Raw genomic sequence first — 19,829 nt, 5'->3', positions numbered from 1 at the left:
CTGCAAGTCACTACAGACTAGACCTGATTTCATTTTGAGCAAGATTCCCATGCTCCTTCTTGCCCACAAAGAGAACTACAGTACCCAAGTAACTCCACTCCTCAAGATCGTGATGCCAAATGCAGGAGGAGCAACAGGTGTAGTTCACCTAATGCTCATGTGTCAGCAAGTGAGTGATGAGGCTGTTAAGATCTCAGGTGTACTTAATCTGCAGCTCTCACCCTCCATTTTCCTGACAGCACACCTGTGAAGAAGGCAATGAAGCAGAAGCATGTGAACTGTTCCACCAATCCAAGGGCAATAGCATGGAGAAAAAGTAATTACAAGCCACAGCCCTCCCAGGTCATATCCTGGAAGACAGCAGCCAGACCCTTACCTTTTTTCAGTGGCAGCTGAAGAAAGGTTGTGTCTGTAAAAATTTGAAATCTACCTTCCACATGATGTGCTCTGCTTCTTGTCTGCCTCCTCCACACAGCTGCCAGTGAGAATGAGACAAGCTCATCAAATGCACCAGAAACCCTGCTTCAAGGTCTTACTCCAAATGAGAGGTTGAGGGCAGCCTTAACAAGCTGCATCAACATAGTCTTGGAATCTTAGACACCAACAGTCAGGCCAAAACAGGAATCCTCTACGTATAATAAACCAAATGCTTTTAGACACAAGTCCATCAGAAGAGCAATGCTTACACTCATCCAGATTAAATGCGCAATGTTTTGTGACACCTAGGGAAAAAAAAAATCCTAACCTGACACTCTGTGCCTCCTCAAACCAAGGCAGATTTAATAAGTTGCTTTAAATGCTCTGCACTCTGCTTGTTAGAGCAATTCATGTTTGAAAGGTCTCGCATCTCTTCCTGAGCATATTCAACATAACAGAAACATGAAAGCCAATGAAGCACAGGTAGCAAACGGCAACCTATTGATGAAACAGATCAAAGCTTCTGTTGGACAACGCATGCAGAGAAAGGACGAGGACAGCACAGAAGGTAGGTGGTACAAAGTGTGGGGGGAGAAAAGGTGAACAGACACATAGAAAATAAAGCTGCAAACAGCAAGTGTAAAGATTTTTCACTCACTTGAAGAGGAAGAGGATTTAAAGATCTGTCAGAGAAGATGTGGGAGGGGAGAATCCCAGATGCCAAACACAGAGAAGCAGAGAGAGTGCCTGAGCATCTGATGTCTTCCATAGACCTAATAAAAGAATACAGGAAAGCAGCTAGTGTCAGGAAAGAAACAACTACATTTAATTTAAAAAAAAAACAAACAAACAAACAAAAAAAAACCAAAAAAAACCAAAAAACAACCCAAACAACCACACCACAAAAAAACTTCTCATTCACATGTCTTTAAGTCTTATTATTCAACTTAGAGGCCTACAGAGGGAATTTTTCAACAGGAGAATATAATAGCATCTGAATGTAACAGTCCTAAAATGAACTATGGGCTGACACATTTTTAAAACGAATTCACAGTTCACAAAGATAACAAACCACTGTGACACAAGTTTCTGAAGTCTAAAGGAGAGAGAAACATCAAGCAAACTTCCCTTTGGTGACATTTTCTCACCAAAACAGAAACCCCCGTATTTCAGAAGACTCATCTCTCATCTGCAAATGGTAGCCAATTAGTAGCATATGTATTACAACAGCATCCAGAGGAGACTGGAGCCCTGTGGTAGTGGTTTCTGCAAAAGCATTCCTTTGTGAAACACAGTGTTGCCAAAAAGTGTGTAATTTAGGGCCATTTGTGGACGGTTTGTGTCTCCACTTTCCCAGCCGCCCTGCTGCAGCCGTGACCCCGAGCACCGCAGCACAGCAGCTGCACCAACTGCTCCTGGAGAGGGGAACGCAGCCAGGGATGGACGGACAGACACACAACTGCCCCCAGCCTGGCAGCACCCACTGCTACTGCCTGAGCCAGAGCAGCACGTCTCCTGCACCCACGGGCACAACGGCAAGGGGTCAGCTGCACTGAGGAAGGGAAAAGGAGAACAAAAAAGGAAGTGTTACAGTCCGTGTTGCCTTGCAACACCTCAGAGAAGTGAAGACAGAGAGAGGGTCAGACAGGGAGAATCATACAGCCGAGACATGAAATAATACGTGCCAGTGCTGGCTTTAGTAACAGTAAGCAAAGAAAGCCAATGCAAGTACAATAGGCATCAAAGGTCTTCAGTTGCAGATGTGGTTTGTTTCCTAAATCATCCATTTATTGAGGGGTTAGTAATACAACATCAGTAAGTTGGGCTGTGTTTTGTTTTCTTTCTTGTTTTGGTTTTGTTTGTTTTGTTTTTACTTTTAATTGCTGTGTCAATAAGGCAAATACCCTGTGTGCAGTGCCATAGCTGCCTCCCTTTCAGTCTCTCCCTCCTTTTTCGCCTCCCCTGCTTCCCACACTCTCCTGGCCGGGTCCCGTCACAACAGAGATTGCAAGAACTTCAGGGCAGGGATTTATGCAGGCTGCAGCACGACGAGGTGCAAATTCTTGCAGGAGACCAAAACTGTGCTGAAGTAGAAGCAGAGGTAATGGCATGTGGTCTGAATGGCCACCAACAGCTACTGACTGCTCCAATTCTTCAGCTCTCCCATGCTGGAGCAGGGTGCGTTGCCCTGCCCTGGTCTCTGCCCGCTGCCGTGCTGGGCACAGCCCACCTGTGTTAGAGGAGGTCTGAAGATGCTCTGTGCTACACCAGTAGCTGTACTGGCCTGCACCCAGCTCTAAACTGGGGGAGTTCACCCATCAGTCCTGCAACACCATTGTACAGCTAAGCGTAAACTCAGCACGCCTGAAATGTGAGCTTACAGAGAATACAGGACATCTCGTCAGTAAATAAAATTGCTAAGAAAGGTATGTGATGATTATCTAAGAATGCTTTCACATGGATGAGTCACAGGTTAAGTTTAGCTTTCCAGAAAAAGCCAAGATGCTGACAAAACCAGAAATAGGATTCTCATGATATATAGTCAAAAATGTAAAAAAGACCCACAAAATTGAAAAAGATGATAAATTGAGCTGAGAGACCAGTGGCTCTTCAGATAAAAAATGATTAATGAAACCCTGCCAAAAGTCTAAGCACTAGATTTGGCATCAGTTTCACTATCGAATTCCTTTAACTCTCCACAGCAATATAAAGAGAGTAAAGGTATTTCAATTCGTAAATTAATCTGTTTAAAAAACATTTGAAAAATCCTGCATTTAAGAGACTGAGAACCCCTGCTTTGATTGCAGAAAGTATGAAAACTGATGAAACAGGGATCTTCAGCAAACCAATTTAAAAAATACAGCTAGCTACAACACAGCTGTTGCAACAGAGCTCAGACAACGGTATTTCACTGAAAAACTACTATGCACAAAGAGCATAAAAAAAGACTCCAGTCCGGCTTCCAATGAAGTCATCACACATTTTACCATTGATTTTACAAGTACCCACTTCAGCCTGGATATTAACAAAAGCTTAAACAAATATTACGGCTATATGCATTAAGGCCTGAGGAGCTTCCAACTTTGCTGTGATCTACTTAGATTCTTCCGATCCACTCAGATGGGCTGAGTATTCACATGACAGAAACAGTAGGAGGTATCAATCTTCTTTCAAAATCATATGGAATAAAGCATCACTAACACCACTACTCTGAAAAGCAGACTGCTTTCTGGATGAGAAATTGTTCTGGGTGGACAGCAGAAATGACCCATATAATTCTGAACACGATTTCTTCAGTTATCCAACATCAAAGAAAAGTGCCATTTTTTTTAGATGAAAAAAGATATGTATTCATTAATTTCAATGACTCATGTTCTTCAGTTCCCCTGTCTTATGGACTCCTATCACCTATTAAGCATTTGAGTTTCTCTGATGGAAAAAATGTATAGTTTACACACTTGCCAAGTTTATAACAGCATTCATAACACAGAACCACAAATGTAGGGTTTGGGGTTCATTCCATGTGTATTCACTGTACCTTATTGTTATATCCATGTGATTATTATTTATTGTATTCCTGCATTGTACACATTGCACAAAAACAGAGCAATGACTATGCCCTCTCTTCAAAAATTCTAAAATTTCGATTACACTTTTAAAAAGTTATGAGATTTGGAAATTTAGCACCTCAATTTTTTTTTGTACTAACAATGTAACTATTTCTCACCATCTTCTATGTAGGAATATCCAGGTCTAGCTGCTATGACAATGTGATCTTTTATTCTTACTTTCCTTTTGAATTCAGGGTTAAAAAAAACCACATTTGCTCCCTAGCAAATTAAATTGAGATGTACAGCAAGAAATTTACATTTAGAAAGAAAAAGTGAATTGCTAATATGGTAGTAAATTGTTTTTGACTTTTCTGTCAAGGCTCTCTGGAGACAGTTTGATCCTGTTCTCTAGTGCATTGGCCTCAATGCTCTCTACCATCAGAAAAAAAATCAGCTGCAATGCATACATATTACTTAGTGATTTCCGAAAATAATTGGCAGTATCTATTGTGTATCAGCAAGCGGGTTCAAGTTCAGCTAGAGCTTTGCCAAACTCAAGAAAGCACAGCTGTACAAAATGAAGATGAAAAAGAAAAGTTGCAGTAGTGGAAAGCCATTTAAAGAAATTAAGTTGCCTTTAACATATCTGTATCTTCTGAGACTATAAGCATGGTCAGACTTCATCACATTGGACACAAACCCAAACTCCTCAGCTCTCTTCATATTCTGTTCTAGACGTACAGAAAAAGAGCGCCACAACATTTTGGAACATGATCTTCTAGTGCGCACGTCAAATATTCAAAGCATATAGCTTCTTCTCATTAGCATTCATTGCCAGTGGGCCAATATTTGGGAATATACACAGTAAGGAACCTACTGAGAATAAAAGCCAAGCTATTGCGCTTCACAATGTACATCAAGGATAGGACTTATTAAGACAAAACTCACAAAATGAGTAACTAAGAAGCTTCCTTATGAAATATTAAAAGTATGTTTTGTTCTCTAGCTAATCCTCCTGACACTGCAAACTGTCTACACTCCAAAGATGTCCCTGTCCATAAATATTGAACACATGCTCCTAATGTATTTGCTAAACAATTTGGCACTGTGACTTTGTAAAAGACATTAACTATTAACATAGCTTTACATTGTAAAGAGGACAAAAAAATCCTGTGGCTCTTACTTTTCTGAGTAATTTTCTCATTTGTGTCTGGACAAAAGAACAAAGCACCAGAATGACTCCAACCATGTTTACTTTCACAGTACAATTTAAAAAGAATGTGTCAATTATGTTGGCAAGCTTATACATATGCCATGTAGAGAAAATTACACATAGCCACACCAATACATGCAGAAGGAATTATCAAACTAGCATACAAGCAAGAAGTTGTTGGTTGGTTGAAAATATCTGAAGTATCAAAAGCTATCTAACAAAAGCCCCCATGCTTTTGCCTCCCCAAATAATAAAAACCAGGATTATGATGCTAAAATTCATATTGGTATACATATGATGTGAAAAAATTGCGCTCAAAATACAAGCCCAGTTCTTATCCTTGGTATACTGCCACTCCTATAAGACAACACAAACCTCATTCCTCCGTTCCTTACAGAAAACCCAACTATTCTATTGTGTGACACTAAATTAATAAAACAAAATGCAGTATTGTCGAAAAACTGATTGTGACCACAATTAGTAAAATTACAACATTTCATTCAAGCACAGAATCCATTCAAATTGACTGCAATTACAGAATCATAGAATCGTTTAGGTTGGAAAAGACCTTTAAGATCATCAAGTCCAGCCATTAACCTAACACTGCCAAGTCCACCACTACACCATGGCCCTAAGGGCCGCATCTACACACCTTTTAAATACCTCCAGGAATGGTGACTCAACCACCTCCCTGGGCAGCCTGTTCCAATGCTTGATAACCCTTTCAGTGAAGACATTTTTCCTAATATCCAATCTAAACCTCCCCTGGCACAACTTGAGGCCATCTCCTCTTGTCCTATGGCTTGTTATTTGGAAGAAGAGACCGACCCCCACCTCGCTACAACCTCCTTTCAGGTAGTTGTAGAGAGCGGTAAGATCTCCCCTCAGCCTCCTTTTCTCCAGGCTGAACAATCCCAATGGATAATTTATTATCCATTAATAAATTACAAACGCACAATCTTTCTTTTTCCCATTACTTTTTGCAAATTAGTATCCTTAAAGCAGGTAATTCAGTAAAAAGAAGGATTACTCCATTCTGGTTTTAGCCTAGAGTGCTGTCACAGAAGCTCCTAAGGCAACGGTACAGTATTTTATCTTCATCTTTGGAATCAGCTAAAAACCTGGATAACGTACAACAGTTTATGAAGTACAAGACTAAAATGAAACCTTTAAGGAATGTAGATCAGAAATTAAAGAACTGCTTTGCCCCAACTTGCAGAATGAATAAGGAATCAACACTAAGAGATGAGGAAGCATCCTACACTAAATATCATATAAAAGTGTTAACAATGAGAGATAAAACAAGTGGTGTATTATAGCTACTGAAGAAAGCAGAAACAATATTGTATGTATCTAATATAGGCTTTAAAAGTAACACTGCAGCCTTTTTTACCAACCAGCCTGCAAGACTGGGATTTGTCTCACTCACCTTCAGACCCCTATAGTGGAGCTAATCAGCCCAGGCTCCAGGCTTTAGGGTCAGTGGGTGCAGCAGCCATATGACTCATTTTTTGGAAATCTACTTTAGGATAAGAATAATCATACCCTAGAAGTGCCCTTTTTCACCTCTGAGTAAAAACGGGAACTCAGGGCAACTTGTTGTAGGAGTTCACATTGCAGAGATCCTCACTCAGTTAGATAAACTGACCACCAGTAAAAGAGGAGAGGAACAGGTATGTAGTAATTGAATACACATATTCAACGAGTGCCAATAAAAAGAGGGAAAGAATAGAAAAAAAAATATGGTAAGTGCATCTGTGTGTCACCTCCTAACAGTAAATGAATCAGAAGGTCCAGTTTAAAACCACAAGAAATGAGAAGAATTGGGATAATCTAAAAAGGGATTAGGAAGCACCCATTGCTAACAGGTAGAGGCTGATTTGAGCCCTTCACAGTAATGTCTATCACCCTTTCAATCATCTTTCATAGCAGGAACCACTGTAACTCTGGATACCTTTGTGGTCCATCTACCACCCTCATCCTGGAAGACGGAAAAGATAACTTAGAAAGTGAAGAAGGTTAGTGACTGTTTGCTAATGGGCATCTGTTTTATTCACTGCAATGCTCTGCCTCCTTAGAGGTAGAGAAAATAGAAACTGTGAGCAAAGAAGCAGAAGCAAGAGAGACATTTGTGCTAACTACGTAAGAATATTAAATAACTTTAGCCCCTGCATACATACTCAAAGAAATGAATCCTGTTTTATGGGTTTAGAAATAATCCAGTTATAAAAATAATCCTATCTAAAGGTTTGCAAGAATATTTACCTTTCTAAACCACAACATATCTGAAAACAGTCCAGCGTTTTTTACTTTTTTTTTTTTTCAAACTAGCTAGATACTCACTATCACTGAAATAAATTAATACTAAAGCGAGTTTAAAAAAAGTTTGATCCTGTTCTTCTTAACATTCACATAATGATTTTCAGGATAAGTCTTCTCAAAGCCTGAGTTGCTATATAGTTATAAAAGCAAGGACCAATGTGCAATTTACAGAGATAAGTATCCCAATTATCAAGGAAATACAGGAAATAATAATGTTGTTAGTTACCCTTTTTAAGAAAGAAAATTAATTCCACGGTCCCGTAACTTTTCCTTTTCAGCTTCTACAGATTGTACAGTTGCATAATACTGCCCGTAACCTGACTTGCCAGGAGCTAACGGTAAGACTGAACAAACAAAATCCGCTCTGTCCTCACATCAGACCTTTTTATCAAATTCAGCTGAAGAACAGAAGACCTTTAACAGCAGCATGTTTCTGTCAAACAGCCCTGGCTGGCCTTTCAACATCAGGAGAGTTTCTCTGCTCTACCCCGTGGTCCCTCCGATTGCAGCTACGTGCTATCTTTCTGGCAGCACTACGAACTGTCACTCCTTAGACTCTGATCCAGGTGTTTCTAAGATATGCTGCTAAAAAGCAACGCTGGCACCTAGTAGAGGCTCTCTTTTCTAGGACAAAAGCCACCCTTCTGAAAGCAGAATGTGTTCCGCAATAGTAGGATACACCCTTTCAACATTTTCTTGTACACAGAGAAGTTTCCCTTTACTTAGTGAACCACAGAGAAGCAAAACTAGATGTTAATTTGGACTGGAAAACTTGCATGCCTAAGGATGGAGCTGTGACTTCTACAGGTAAAGCAATATGAAATATGACAATTTTCAGTTCCCACAGATGGCTATTTAATACAGTTCAAAAACCTAAGGTAGTGCAGTCACATGTGTAAACAGACACTATGAAGAAAAATTAAAGGGTAGATACTCAAAGCATGTTCAAAGGTACGGCTGATGATAAATGTAATGTAATAGCAGTGAATCCTTACTCTTCTAAAGCCTGAAGCATGTTCCCAGACTCTTCAAAGGACAGAATATCGATGATTTGATCATTCATAATTATATCTTCACTGAAGAGATCACCTGAATTAAACTGAGAATGCTCCAGTTTGTGATTTTGACTGAGCTCATGCTGTACTTCCTAAAAAAAAAAAAAAAAAGTAAGCTTCAGATTATAAAAAAAAATTACACTGAGTGTCTGATCTGGTTTTATTGCAGGTAACTCTGGGTGAGAAGGCTCCTACTTATCATCAAACTGTACAGCTGGAAAGGGTATAAAGAGATTGTGCAATTCAGATACGTATCTAAAATCAAATATACTACTTTTGTTTCAGGCTGAACTTTTTGTATATAACTGATCCAGAATACAAATGAAGAAATTAATGGAGAAGACAGAAGACTCTACATTGACTTCAGTAGGCTTGTGAAAGCCTTCCAGGAGGTTATCTTCCACTATAAACTTTCTAGGCCAATTTTTCAAAAATTACCTAGGTATACAAATTATATATGGCAAGATTACAGTATTACAAGGTGAACAAAATGAAAGAATAATCCTACAAGTGATGGAAGGGACTCAGTCAGTTCACAGTTCAGTGAGACTCCCTTGAGACTGAGAGCTAATAAAATTACTATACAAAAAACCCAGTATAAATATCTGATGCTAGGACCAAACTGGCCCTTTTTTAAGGTTTCATTATCACAGCTTTTTCTGTAAAAAGAAACAAGGCAGCCCTTTTCATTTAAAGGGATTATTTTTTCAGGCCTAAAAGAAGTAAATATTGTTGATGGAGTAATTTTTAATCACAAAAAATAAGGCTGGAAGTGATTTGTGAGCTCCTCTGGTCCGTCCAGAGGGATAGGAGATCCACCACCATCCGAGCAAAAGAGGGGTTCAAACCTCTGAGCACACCTCTCTTAGAGGACTACTCCCACCACTGTAATATTCCGACTGAGGTCTCCAGCAACCTCCTGTTGAAGTTGTTCCACTTTACATAAATATCTAAATAATTAATAGAAGCAAGGGCTGGAACTTGGGCCAACCTGATAAATATTTATCAGAGACTGTATTTTCTCTCTCCAGCCCAGTATGTACTGAAACACTTTCTCCAAACTAGCACAGCTTGGATAAAGAACACTGAAAATGCTCATCCCCAAACCCAACTGTTTTCCTTAATCACTCCAGAGACTAAGGCACATCCAAGAAACTAAGACCTAAATTCAAATCCCTATTCCTGATAATCAGAAATACAATTTGGACCCAAGTCTACTGTGCTCGAGGCAAGTGGTCTACTCCCTGGGCAACTGCTTATAACCCACAGACACCCTGCCTCTCTCTCATTTTGGGGGACGAAGAGGAGAGGAGGAAGGGAGGAATATGAAAAGAAACAAAGAGCCAAAGGGTAATCTCCCTCCAGTCTGAAGCTAACATCCAGGTACTGTCAGCAGTTCTTTTGACCAGATTACCATTCTTACACTTCCCTCTAAATCTGATTGTGCTAAAGATTAGAGGTTGTAGAGATTACACTACCTGCAAATCCAATCCATCACTTGGTGGCTTTTTATTTATCTTCAAAAACTCTTTAGACAATCTGTATTAGTTAGCAAGTTATATCATCAGATATGATCACTGAAAAAATTTAAATATAGACAGTATGACTCACCTGATTTTTACTCCAGAAGCTCCATTTTAGTATTTGGGTTCGGTAAACAATGAAAAAACCAGCACAAGTCAATACAAGGGAAACAAAAAAAGCAATGAAGAACCCTGAAGCATGGATGGCATGGCTGTATGAAATCTGAAATTAAAAGACCATATTATTAAAACTACATTTTACATATATATAAAGATCAGGCTCAAAGATTATAACTGTAAGCAACACAGTAAATTATTTTTAAATGGCTTCACACAACTTCAGGGTTTCTCAGCATTAAGTTATAATTACTACATTTTTTTAGTATCTTCAAACAAGTGTCTATTTTCCATAGGTTTTCAAGTCAGCATGGTTCATTATGTTCACCTAGTCCAAATTCCTGTGTAACTCCAAGCAACAGAACTCCCACAGATTGAATTTTAGGTGCTGTGACTTTTGGGTTTCCTGTACTTAACAGCCTGTTTTCCAGTGTTGCCAATCTTTCCTAAGTCTCATTGAAATTAATGGTATTTGATGTTGCTCAGAGCCTCCAAAAAAATCAGTCTAATTTTGGCTACCTTTAATTAATGGCCTTTTCTCTGTTCAATAAAACTCAGTAATCACCATAGGGAAAAAGCACCAATATGAGTTCAGAGTAAGTATGTAACTGACAGTTAACAAAACCACTGAATTTGCGTGCACCCTTGCATTTTCTGCATGAGCCGGAGTCAGAAGAGAATAGCACAAGCACTGGAACCACAAGCCAGCTAACAACTTTGTAGGCCTTTCACTTTAGCTCTTAATTTAAAGATTAAATTGAACTGCATTAAAAATTAATTTTTACTTCATGCTCCGTGTAGCAAAAGTTAATTCAGTGTTTGTTTAGTTCTTTGAGATCTCTGGATGAAAAACATAGCACAGCTATTAGTGTAATGTTTCACCACAAACTAATCACTCTGCTGGGGCTAGAAAGTGTAAATAATTAACATGCTGCTTGCAAGCTGGGCTTGGTCATCTCTTGGAGCAGAAACCTGAGAGCACATTCCATGGAGTCAACGGTAATTCTGCGTATGAAGCGATAATCAAACTTGGTCCACAATTTGAAAATTATTTATTACAATTTAACAGCAGAATTTTATCCTTTTACTGCCTAGTTTTTCTCTCTGGTTACGTTTCTGTACACTGAAAATCTGTCATATCTCTAACTGAAAGGAACTGCTTCACATCAGACTTCATTGTTTCGCAGGCTCAGCTGCTCAAAGCTGCTGGAGATGCTCGGCACTCATTGATTTCAACATGATTTCAGTTGAATTAGGAGATGGTGTCAGTATCAAGGAGATCATCAAGACATTAATACAGGTTACTATTTGGCACTTGCACAGTTCCAAGAAGAAGATCCAAGGTTTACTTCCTGGTATTGTACATATAGAATCAACAATTGCTCTGACTGAGAGAGGTATGTTTTTTTGGTTTTTTGTTTTATAGAATCCTAGAATGGTTTGGGTTGGGAGGGACCTTAAAGATCATCTAGTTCCAACCCCTTGCCATGGACAGGGATACCTTCCACTAGACCAGGTTGCTCAAAGCCCCATCCAACCTGGCCTTGAACACTTCCAGGGATGGGGCATCCACAACTTCTCCGGGCAACCTGTTCCAGTGCCTCACCACCCTCACAGTAAAGAATTTCTTCCTAATACCTAATCTAAATCTACCCTCTTTTATCCTATCACTACATGCCCTGATAAGAAGTCCCTCCCCATCTTTCCTGTAGGCCCCCTTTAGGTAGTGGAAGGCTGCTATAAGGTCTCCCTGGAGCCGACTCCTCTACGCTAAACAGCCCCAACTCTTTCAGCCTGTCCTCATACAGGAGGTGCTCCAGCCTCCTGATCATCTTCGAAGCCCTCCTCTGGACCTGCTCAAGCAGGTCCATGTCTTTCTTATGCTGGGGGCCCTAGAGCTGAACACAGTACTCCAGGTGGGATCTCACCAGCGTGGAGTAGAGGGGCAGAATCACCTCCCTCGACCTTGTTTTTTAACATGCTTAGTCTAAAATAATGAAACCCTTTACGCACTTTGAGGTTCACTGAAATGTTTTGGGATTAAGTATTTATCCGTGTAAGACAGCCATGTGCTGAATTCCTTCAAATACCTTTCAATATCTTTAAGTTTTAAATAGAAACAAGAAAGAAAAGAAAAAGAGGAGCGACACATTAATTTCCCAGTTCCATGTGTAATTACCAACACATTCTCTGAATGTTTTTTCTTGATGTAGCTTCCTACTACTTTGGCCAATTGGTTCTGTTACGCTCCCCTGTGCCATGGCCGACCACTAAGGACACCCAGCACGCCTACATCAGTGTCAGTACCAGCTCTCTCCTCCTCTGACTCTGCGCTGGCTCCCAGTTCCTTGCCATGAGCTCAGTTAAAGCTGCATCACTTTGCATCAAAATACCTTCATCTTGAAAGACGATTATGCAAATATTAAATAACTCCTTTCCCTAACCCAGTGTTTACTCCCTTCACAGACCAAAAGGGTTTAGCCCATACCCCTTGAAAAGTCACAGAGCCAACAAACATCTATGTGTGACTTGGAAAAAATGCATTTCCTCTTAAGTCAATCTGCTGTCCCCAGCTTCTCTGGTGGCACTAGGTGACTAAGAGGGAATCACAGAAGGGTTCTCCATGAGCTTTGCCACACAAAGTCTCTGCCTGAGGTCCCACCGCTTTCAAGGAACAGGAGATGCTGTAGATAATACTTAGGAAAAAAAAAATGCCGCTTTGGAACCACTTCATCATTTTGTCTGAATTCACTCGCAATTGCCTAATTTCCAAGCACTCTGTGAAACTTAAGGATCTCTCTAGGCTTCTGGGGAAAGCAAGAATCTGGCGAGGCTATGGGTTCAGTGAAGCTGAAATTAAGCTGGTTAAGTTTCGATGAAGAAAAAGTGCTGGCTAGGAAAAGACCCTGTGCTTTCTAATTAAAGTAAAAGGCGAGACCTATGGTGGGACAGTCAGCCTGCATCAGGGCAGGTAGTTCTGTCAGAGGTTAAGCTCTGATGGAGAAAAAGGGACAGGGAATTACCTTTGCTTTTATACTTAAAGAAAATGGGTTCTGGAAGGACAGTCCATGTCATTGGGGGGCTGTAAACCCAAGCAGGAGGACACAGCAGGTGCCTAATGGCATCTGAAAGCATCACAGCAGATGGTGCGGGGCAGGTGCCAGAGCCCCTGCACAAGCCATGGCGTAGGACCAGTGTTGGCACTGCAGGCAGACTTTCAAACCACTGACACACCAGTGAGCCTCAAAACCCATATCCTAAGCTAATTTCTTAAGCCACCCCAATAGTGGGAAGAGGCATTACAGGCCCAAGCTTCTTTCAAAAACTGCTGTGCTCCCACTGATTTGAAGGATGCTGAGGGAAGCAAGCCTGGTAAAAATCAAAGTAATTATTATCATCCATCCCATGCAACGTGCTTAGATGGGAGAACTTCCTTTTGTCCTTTTCACTACAGCTTCCCATTCAGCATCAAAACTACCCAGCCGAGGGCAGAGGCACACAGTACTCACAGCCCCTGAAGTGCTGTGGGAAGACATCTTGGCACGGACACTCAGATGAGCAACATTCCTGTTTTTTCATAACCCACAAAATTACCTTGTCACAGGCAACCAAGCACTTTCTTCCAGTGGTGCAGAAGAGAAAATCCACAGGGTTTGTAAAACTTTAAAGAACAGCACAGTAGCCAAGTGTGCAAGCAAACCATGTGAAAGCTGATGGGACCAATTTAGCATGGCACTGCCATGACTATATAATTAATTCTTCTCTTTTCTCTCCCCAAAGGCAACATTTAGTATCCACTTAGTCACACATGTGTGTTGACTTGTACCATACCCATGAACAGGTTTAAATAATGATTTTTAATAAATAAAATCTGAGATTGAGGGCATTTATGACAGCTGAAGATATGGATGAAATACATCGCACCTTTTTCAGCTGATCATAATTTCCTTGCACAAACTGATTTCATTCTGAAACACCTTATGCTTGGCCACAGCCCAAACACAAATATTATGCATGTGAAACATGATGTGTTCCATAATTTCTAAGCTTTATTTTTAAAAAATTAACAGTATTTTCCACACACCTTTACCACACACTTTCATTACAAAACCTGTTCATTTAGTAAGTTCAAATGCAGCTGAGCCAATTTTACCTAACTATGGAATAGTCCCCAAGAACTTTTTGAGGTCTAACGATCAAGTTCAAGTTGGGAAAAAAAACACACTATAAAGGTTTTAAGTATAGCAATCGATTGCAGGAATTTTCACGGTGAGCCGAGACCAATGTAGCTCACAGTCTTAGCTTAGACATCACCAACTGCTGCAGATCAGTTCACACTGAACTCTAAAGAAAACCATTCATGAAGCTGTTTTTCTAACCCAGTCAGCTACTGCATGGCTTCCACCTTTAAGAATAAGAGTTTCCAAAAAAATACATTTATGGCAATTCCAAGCATAATTCTTAGCTATACAAACATCCAATCCTTTTAAATCTTACTAGAACTTTATCCAGGAACAATGAGTTCTCTAGCTCATGTATAGTTTCACTTTATATCATGTTTAATTCTGGCTTTCATTTTAACAGAATGGGTACTTGATCTTCAGTTACGTGAAAGCCAAGTCTGGACTTGTATGTTTTACACTAACAGAAGCTAAGAGGGCAAGAGATCCCCAGCAAGAGAGAATACTGGAACACGAGGCCCCTGTGCCCAGTCTCCAGACAGACTACTGATTTTAAAGGCAGAGAGGAACTCATGGGACAGCCCATGGAAGGGCTGAGCGGTCTAGTCCTCAGGATTTCTTCAGGCAAGCCCCATCCACATGAACTTTAAATTTCAAATGATACAACCGTGACCGAAATATTCTGGGGTGAAACAAACTATTTTCTTCTGCCTGAACACAAATAATCACAATGTTCTTGCCAACCAAGCCACAGCTCCTTAAAAGAAGACCCCTTCCAACACAGCAGCCTGTCAAGGTAGTGAGGGGTTGGGGGAAAAACAAGTTTGGTGAAGAGATTACTCTAGCAGTGAAACGGATGAATGCAGTGGCGAGTTCGCTAATAAAAAATTATCTAGAAGAATAACACTGTTTGCTGCAATCAATGCAATTTTGAAGGTTTATTTGGACTCTTAGAAACCATGTTAATTCAGAAGCCAAGAACAGAAAATCATATTGGAAGGATGACTAGTTAAAAAGTGGAAGGCAAACATAAACTATGCTTTTTTTACTGCAGGTTTTTTTCTCAGGCTCCCCACCCGGCTATTTTCTGATTTGTGCATCAGCATTACACAGAAACCTCTTCTCAATAGGTGGAGGATAACTCTACCCTTTTGGAAAAGCAAAAAGCTTTCTCATGGTGGCTAGGCACAGGAGCAGGTGAGCATATTCCTCATCACAGTTCTCTGTGCCTGGATAATTGTTCAAATGAAAAAACACGGCTAGGAATATAATAGAAGTTTGTAGATTTTCCATACCAAATACCGCTGCTTTAAGACAAGAAAGACCCCCTATCTTGAATCCTTTTTTCTTCCTCTTAAAATCAGAGACGGCACAACTTGCCTATGATTAATAGCCAATAGCTGAGTGATGAGATATAAGTACACAAGTACATCCTTAGCTCCTAGAATTTAGTTTAGATTGTCTGTGAGTTTAAGCATGAGAGTCAACATAATACCAAATCATAGAATTTACCTTGGTCTTTTCTTCTTCAGTTATGGTGAACGATGCTGTCAATGATACGAGATGCGTTTTATTCTGAGATATAAAAATATTACATATATTTTAAAAATGAGCAGAATCCACTGGCAAACAGCCCAGAGTCTCTAAAAAAGCCTCTCCTCAGAAGATAAGCTATACTTCTCATTAAGCTTAAAGCTGAAATAAATCTGATAGGAAAATGCAGTGTACTTAGGGGTAACGCTAACGGACATAAAAGCAGCTGCTCCGTGGGATACACTCCCCTTCTAATCACACAGAGGCGTATTCCGGTGCTTACAGAATTACATTTTTCTGTGCCTATAAAATCTTGGTTGACTGAAAATACACAGAGCAGGAGCCACAGTCAGTGCATATGTCTCTAGTCATACAATTCCCTGTTTTTTGAAGTCTTGCTCTCTACCACTCTAGTACCACTCTCAGGCACATTGAACATTTTTTCCTCTAAAACAAAGGAGATATAGCAGTTGAAATGAAAGTACATCTGCAGGTTCTAATTACATGCTATTATGAAAACCACATAAAAAATATCAAGCCATATTTACGAATCAGAAAACTTTACTTTGAAAGAAACCACTTTTTCTGCCTCATACTCAAAGCTGGGCTAACTCCAGCATTAGACCAGTTGTCTCAGAGCCTGGTGCAACTGAGTTCTCAAAAATCAGCAAGGATGGAGATTCCTCAGTTTCTCTGAAAAATCATTTTCAGAGCTTCACAACTCTCATACTAAAAAAGTATCTTCCTTATGAGCAAGATTTTCCTTTGCTCCAACTTGTTTTTTGGTTAAAATAAATTATTTTCTGATAAAAATATGGCAAAACTTTCAATCTCGCTCAGACTAACTTATGTGTAGTACACATACTGATGAGGAACACCATTATTTCCAAGATACATAGGTAAACTGGAAAGAAATAAGAAAAGTAGAGAAAAAAGCTACAGGACAACACACAAACATACTTCATCTGTTTAAGGAGGTCTAGGACTTCCTAAGCTATGAAGAATAACTCACATATTTATAAATTCATGGTAAACAATCAGAGAGTCTAAGAACTTCATTTCATTACATGCAGGCCTCGTTGCTTAGGCAGACAAGAACCACTTCAGAGACTTTTTTTTTTTTTTTTTTTTACAAAAATTGTGAAGAGCAAAATAAAATTGTAAAGGAAATACCTGTGATGAACTCCTGAAAGTTAGCTTCACAGGCAGTGTCAAGACCCTGCCATCCCACATTTCTTTTGCATCAAGAAGTGCAGAGTAGTTGATTGCAAAGTGTTCTCCACCTGTTAAAACAGAGAAAAAAACCCCAATTGTATAGATTAAGCAGGTGAAGTACATCTGCCCGGGCAGCAGTGATCTCTAAGTAATTGTGCCCACATTTTCCTAAACAGAACAGTAGCTACACTGACTTGAAAACAACCCAGTACAGGTGCACATCTTTTTTTACACAAGAAGACTGGGTGTGAATCTCTGAAGACCTGAGCACCCAGCTCAGCTCAGCTGCAGTTACTGATGTTTGCAAAATTTGAAAAGCAAGTTCAATATGAATAAAACATCTGAGGAGCCTTTTAGGTTCCCCTTTAGACTGTGCTTCCTCACCAGCAAAAGTGCTCTCCTAAGAACCAAGCTGCAGTAAGCTCACAACACTGACTTCAAGGGGATTCAGCAGAGGCGGTAGCTAGAGCCTATCAGCATAGTCCAGAGCGGAGTGATATGGACAGTTTTGCTCTGTCCCAGGAAAATTGCTCAAAGATCCCTGGTGAAGACTTGGGACAGCACTGGAGCTTTTCCTTTCTGACACAGTACAGACAACCTACACCCAGAGTACACAGTTCCTGGCCACGTGAGCAACATCCTTTGTATCTGCTGCCTCTAAGAACTCAAACAAATTCGGCCCAGGATCTGGAAACTGCATTGAATGATGCCTCAAGCTACTGAAAAACATCATGCTTTGACCAACACTAAAATTCAACATGAGATTTTTAAAAGTAATTTTTTTAATAAAATGGATGGCCTACATTATAACCACTAACTGGCTGGTTCTCCTCCTGTCGAAACCAAAGACAAATCTGACTGAGATTTCAGCTGAATTTTGATTCACAGTGCACTGGAGCACTGAAAAATTATTATGGCTAACGTGCAGCATGACAGTAGAGAGGCCAGTGTAGGCATAGCCTTTCTGTCCAGCCCTAGTGGCAAGGTATGGGCTGAGTCCAGGACAGACATGGTAATGACCAAACCTTAAACTATGCAGAAATCTGTTCTGCTGGATTTTCTTCCACCTCAGTATTCTTCATGCTGATCCGTGCAACATATATGGGCTGGAAAAGCTAGCTTCAGTTCAAGATTCAGTAATTCTAAATAAATTAAGTAACTGCTCCAACTCGGTTTATGACGTGAGCTCTGCAAGCCATTTTTCTATTCTTTCTCAGGGATCATTCTTTCTTATGAACCTCTGTTGAGAGCCAGCAATTCCTTGATGTTTTCAAAAAAAAACAGCCCTGTAATCACTACCACTACTCACACTGCTGTTATTAGAAATGGAGTCTGGCTATCCATTTACAATCAGACAGCAGCCCCAGGTCTATTTATTTCCCTTTCCTATTTGGAAATCTTTCACCAGTAAAACACTATCATAACCTTAGATGCTTCAACCATAAACAGCTATCACTGAACACTTCTGAAGCTCCAAGAGAAATATCATGACTCTGAAAAGCAAGCTTCCAATTTTCTACGTGCTTGTGCTTAGGAAAAAGGAGATAAAGAAATCAAGAAAGGTAAAATTTTATGAATGTGCAATGATCCAACTGCTACCAAAGAAACAGACTGACTCCAAGAGTAGAACAGGTTTATCTCTCTATTACTTGCTCTGATATTATAACTTGCTCAGTTTGGGAAGAACGGGTACTGAGAAGAGCTGGCTTATTTCTGATGAATCATCTTGCCTGCTTGCGTGGCCTTTTGTAATTCCAGTGCACCTCAATACCTCAGCAAGCCAATCTGCCACGCTTGGCTAAAGAAAGAAGACTCGTCAGATAGGATTAAAATGGCTTGTGCAGCAGCTTTTAAAAAGATCCAAAATGAACACAAACTATCATGAAAGATCCTGTTTTCGTTTTGATGGCAGCGACTTTACAGAGTACAGGGGCTCACTTCTGTGCCTGGGAGATCAGAAGCACTTCAAAGGCAGGAGTCAAAATGTGAGTTAATAGAATTGCAAACTGCAGCACGAAACCTTTCCCAGAATTTTTCACCTGTATTCACTGATAATTGGAGAATTTACAGCACCAAAAATAAACAAATGTCATGATTTGAACAGATGCTCTTCCACATGTGTAATCAGGGGTACTTCCCTGCAGATTTTGTTACCTTGCAAGAATCTTTTCCTGTAAATCTGTATGCCATCTGTAGTCTTATTACCACTGTTTTTTTGAACATGTAGACCAGTGATATTGTCCAGGAGGATAAGATCTGTAATGTTTGTTGAGAGCAGCGTGTTGGTGTTATTAATCAGAAGTGTAATGTATGCAGTTTGAGGGTCATGTTCAACATCCACCTGAAAACAGAAATATTAGTATTAATGGTGCAAAATGGCTGTATGTGCATCTTAACAGCAAAATTCAGAGTCTTGATTACGAATAAAAGTTCATTATATGTGTAAACTTATTTTTTGAAGGCATCCTGAGCGACCTGCAAATGGCACTACATTCAGTTTGATCTCAAACTCCCAAGGAGATTTTGATCTTTGGCATGTCAAGCTGTTGCTTGGACACAAAGGGACAGGAAGCCAGAAGTTGGAAACCTAGCTCATGCAGAGCCAGAAGTGAAAACAAGGATCTGAATATCCCCGGGATACCTCATACAACACAAAACTGGATCATAACTTTATAACCAGAGTCTGCAAAATTCTTAACTTT

The 19,829-nt window shown here is 40.0% G+C and overlaps 2 protein-coding genes across 5 annotated transcripts in view; one reads left to right on the top strand and one right to left on the bottom strand.

The window, feature by feature from the left end:
* EVC (EvC ciliary complex subunit 1) overlaps nucleotides 1-19,829 on the top strand; it is a 510,906-nt gene that overhangs the window by 414,840 nt on the left and 76,237 nt on the right. The gene's annotated exons all lie outside the window — the stretch shown is intronic.
* The window catches only part of EVC2 (EvC ciliary complex subunit 2), a 79,513-nt gene that overhangs the window by 43,536 nt on the left and 16,148 nt on the right, over nucleotides 1-19,829 (bottom strand). For all 4 annotated transcript variants that reach the window (XM_075499729.1, XM_075499731.1, XM_075499730.1 and 1 more), the window contains exons 5-9: nucleotides 19,282-19,468; nucleotides 17,086-17,195; nucleotides 15,892-15,954; nucleotides 10,170-10,304; nucleotides 8,499-8,650 (exon numbers count right to left, since the gene is read on the bottom strand). In XM_075499729.1, coding sequence (XP_075355844.1) covers nucleotides 8,499-8,650; nucleotides 10,170-10,304; nucleotides 15,892-15,954; nucleotides 17,086-17,195; nucleotides 19,282-19,468 — 647 coding nt within the window. The remainder of the gene's footprint in view (nucleotides 1-8,498; nucleotides 8,651-10,169; nucleotides 10,305-15,891; nucleotides 15,955-17,085; nucleotides 17,196-19,281; nucleotides 19,469-19,829) is intronic.

The sequence above is a fragment of the Mycteria americana genome, chromosome 4, assembly GCF_035582795.1.
Source record: "Mycteria americana isolate JAX WOST 10 ecotype Jacksonville Zoo and Gardens chromosome 4, USCA_MyAme_1.0, whole genome shotgun sequence".
NCBI lineage: Eukaryota > Metazoa > Chordata > Aves > Ciconiiformes > Ciconiidae > Mycteria > Mycteria americana.
Note: the sequence above shows the minus strand (reverse complement) of the source record. Positions and strands in the feature narration are given on the sequence as shown.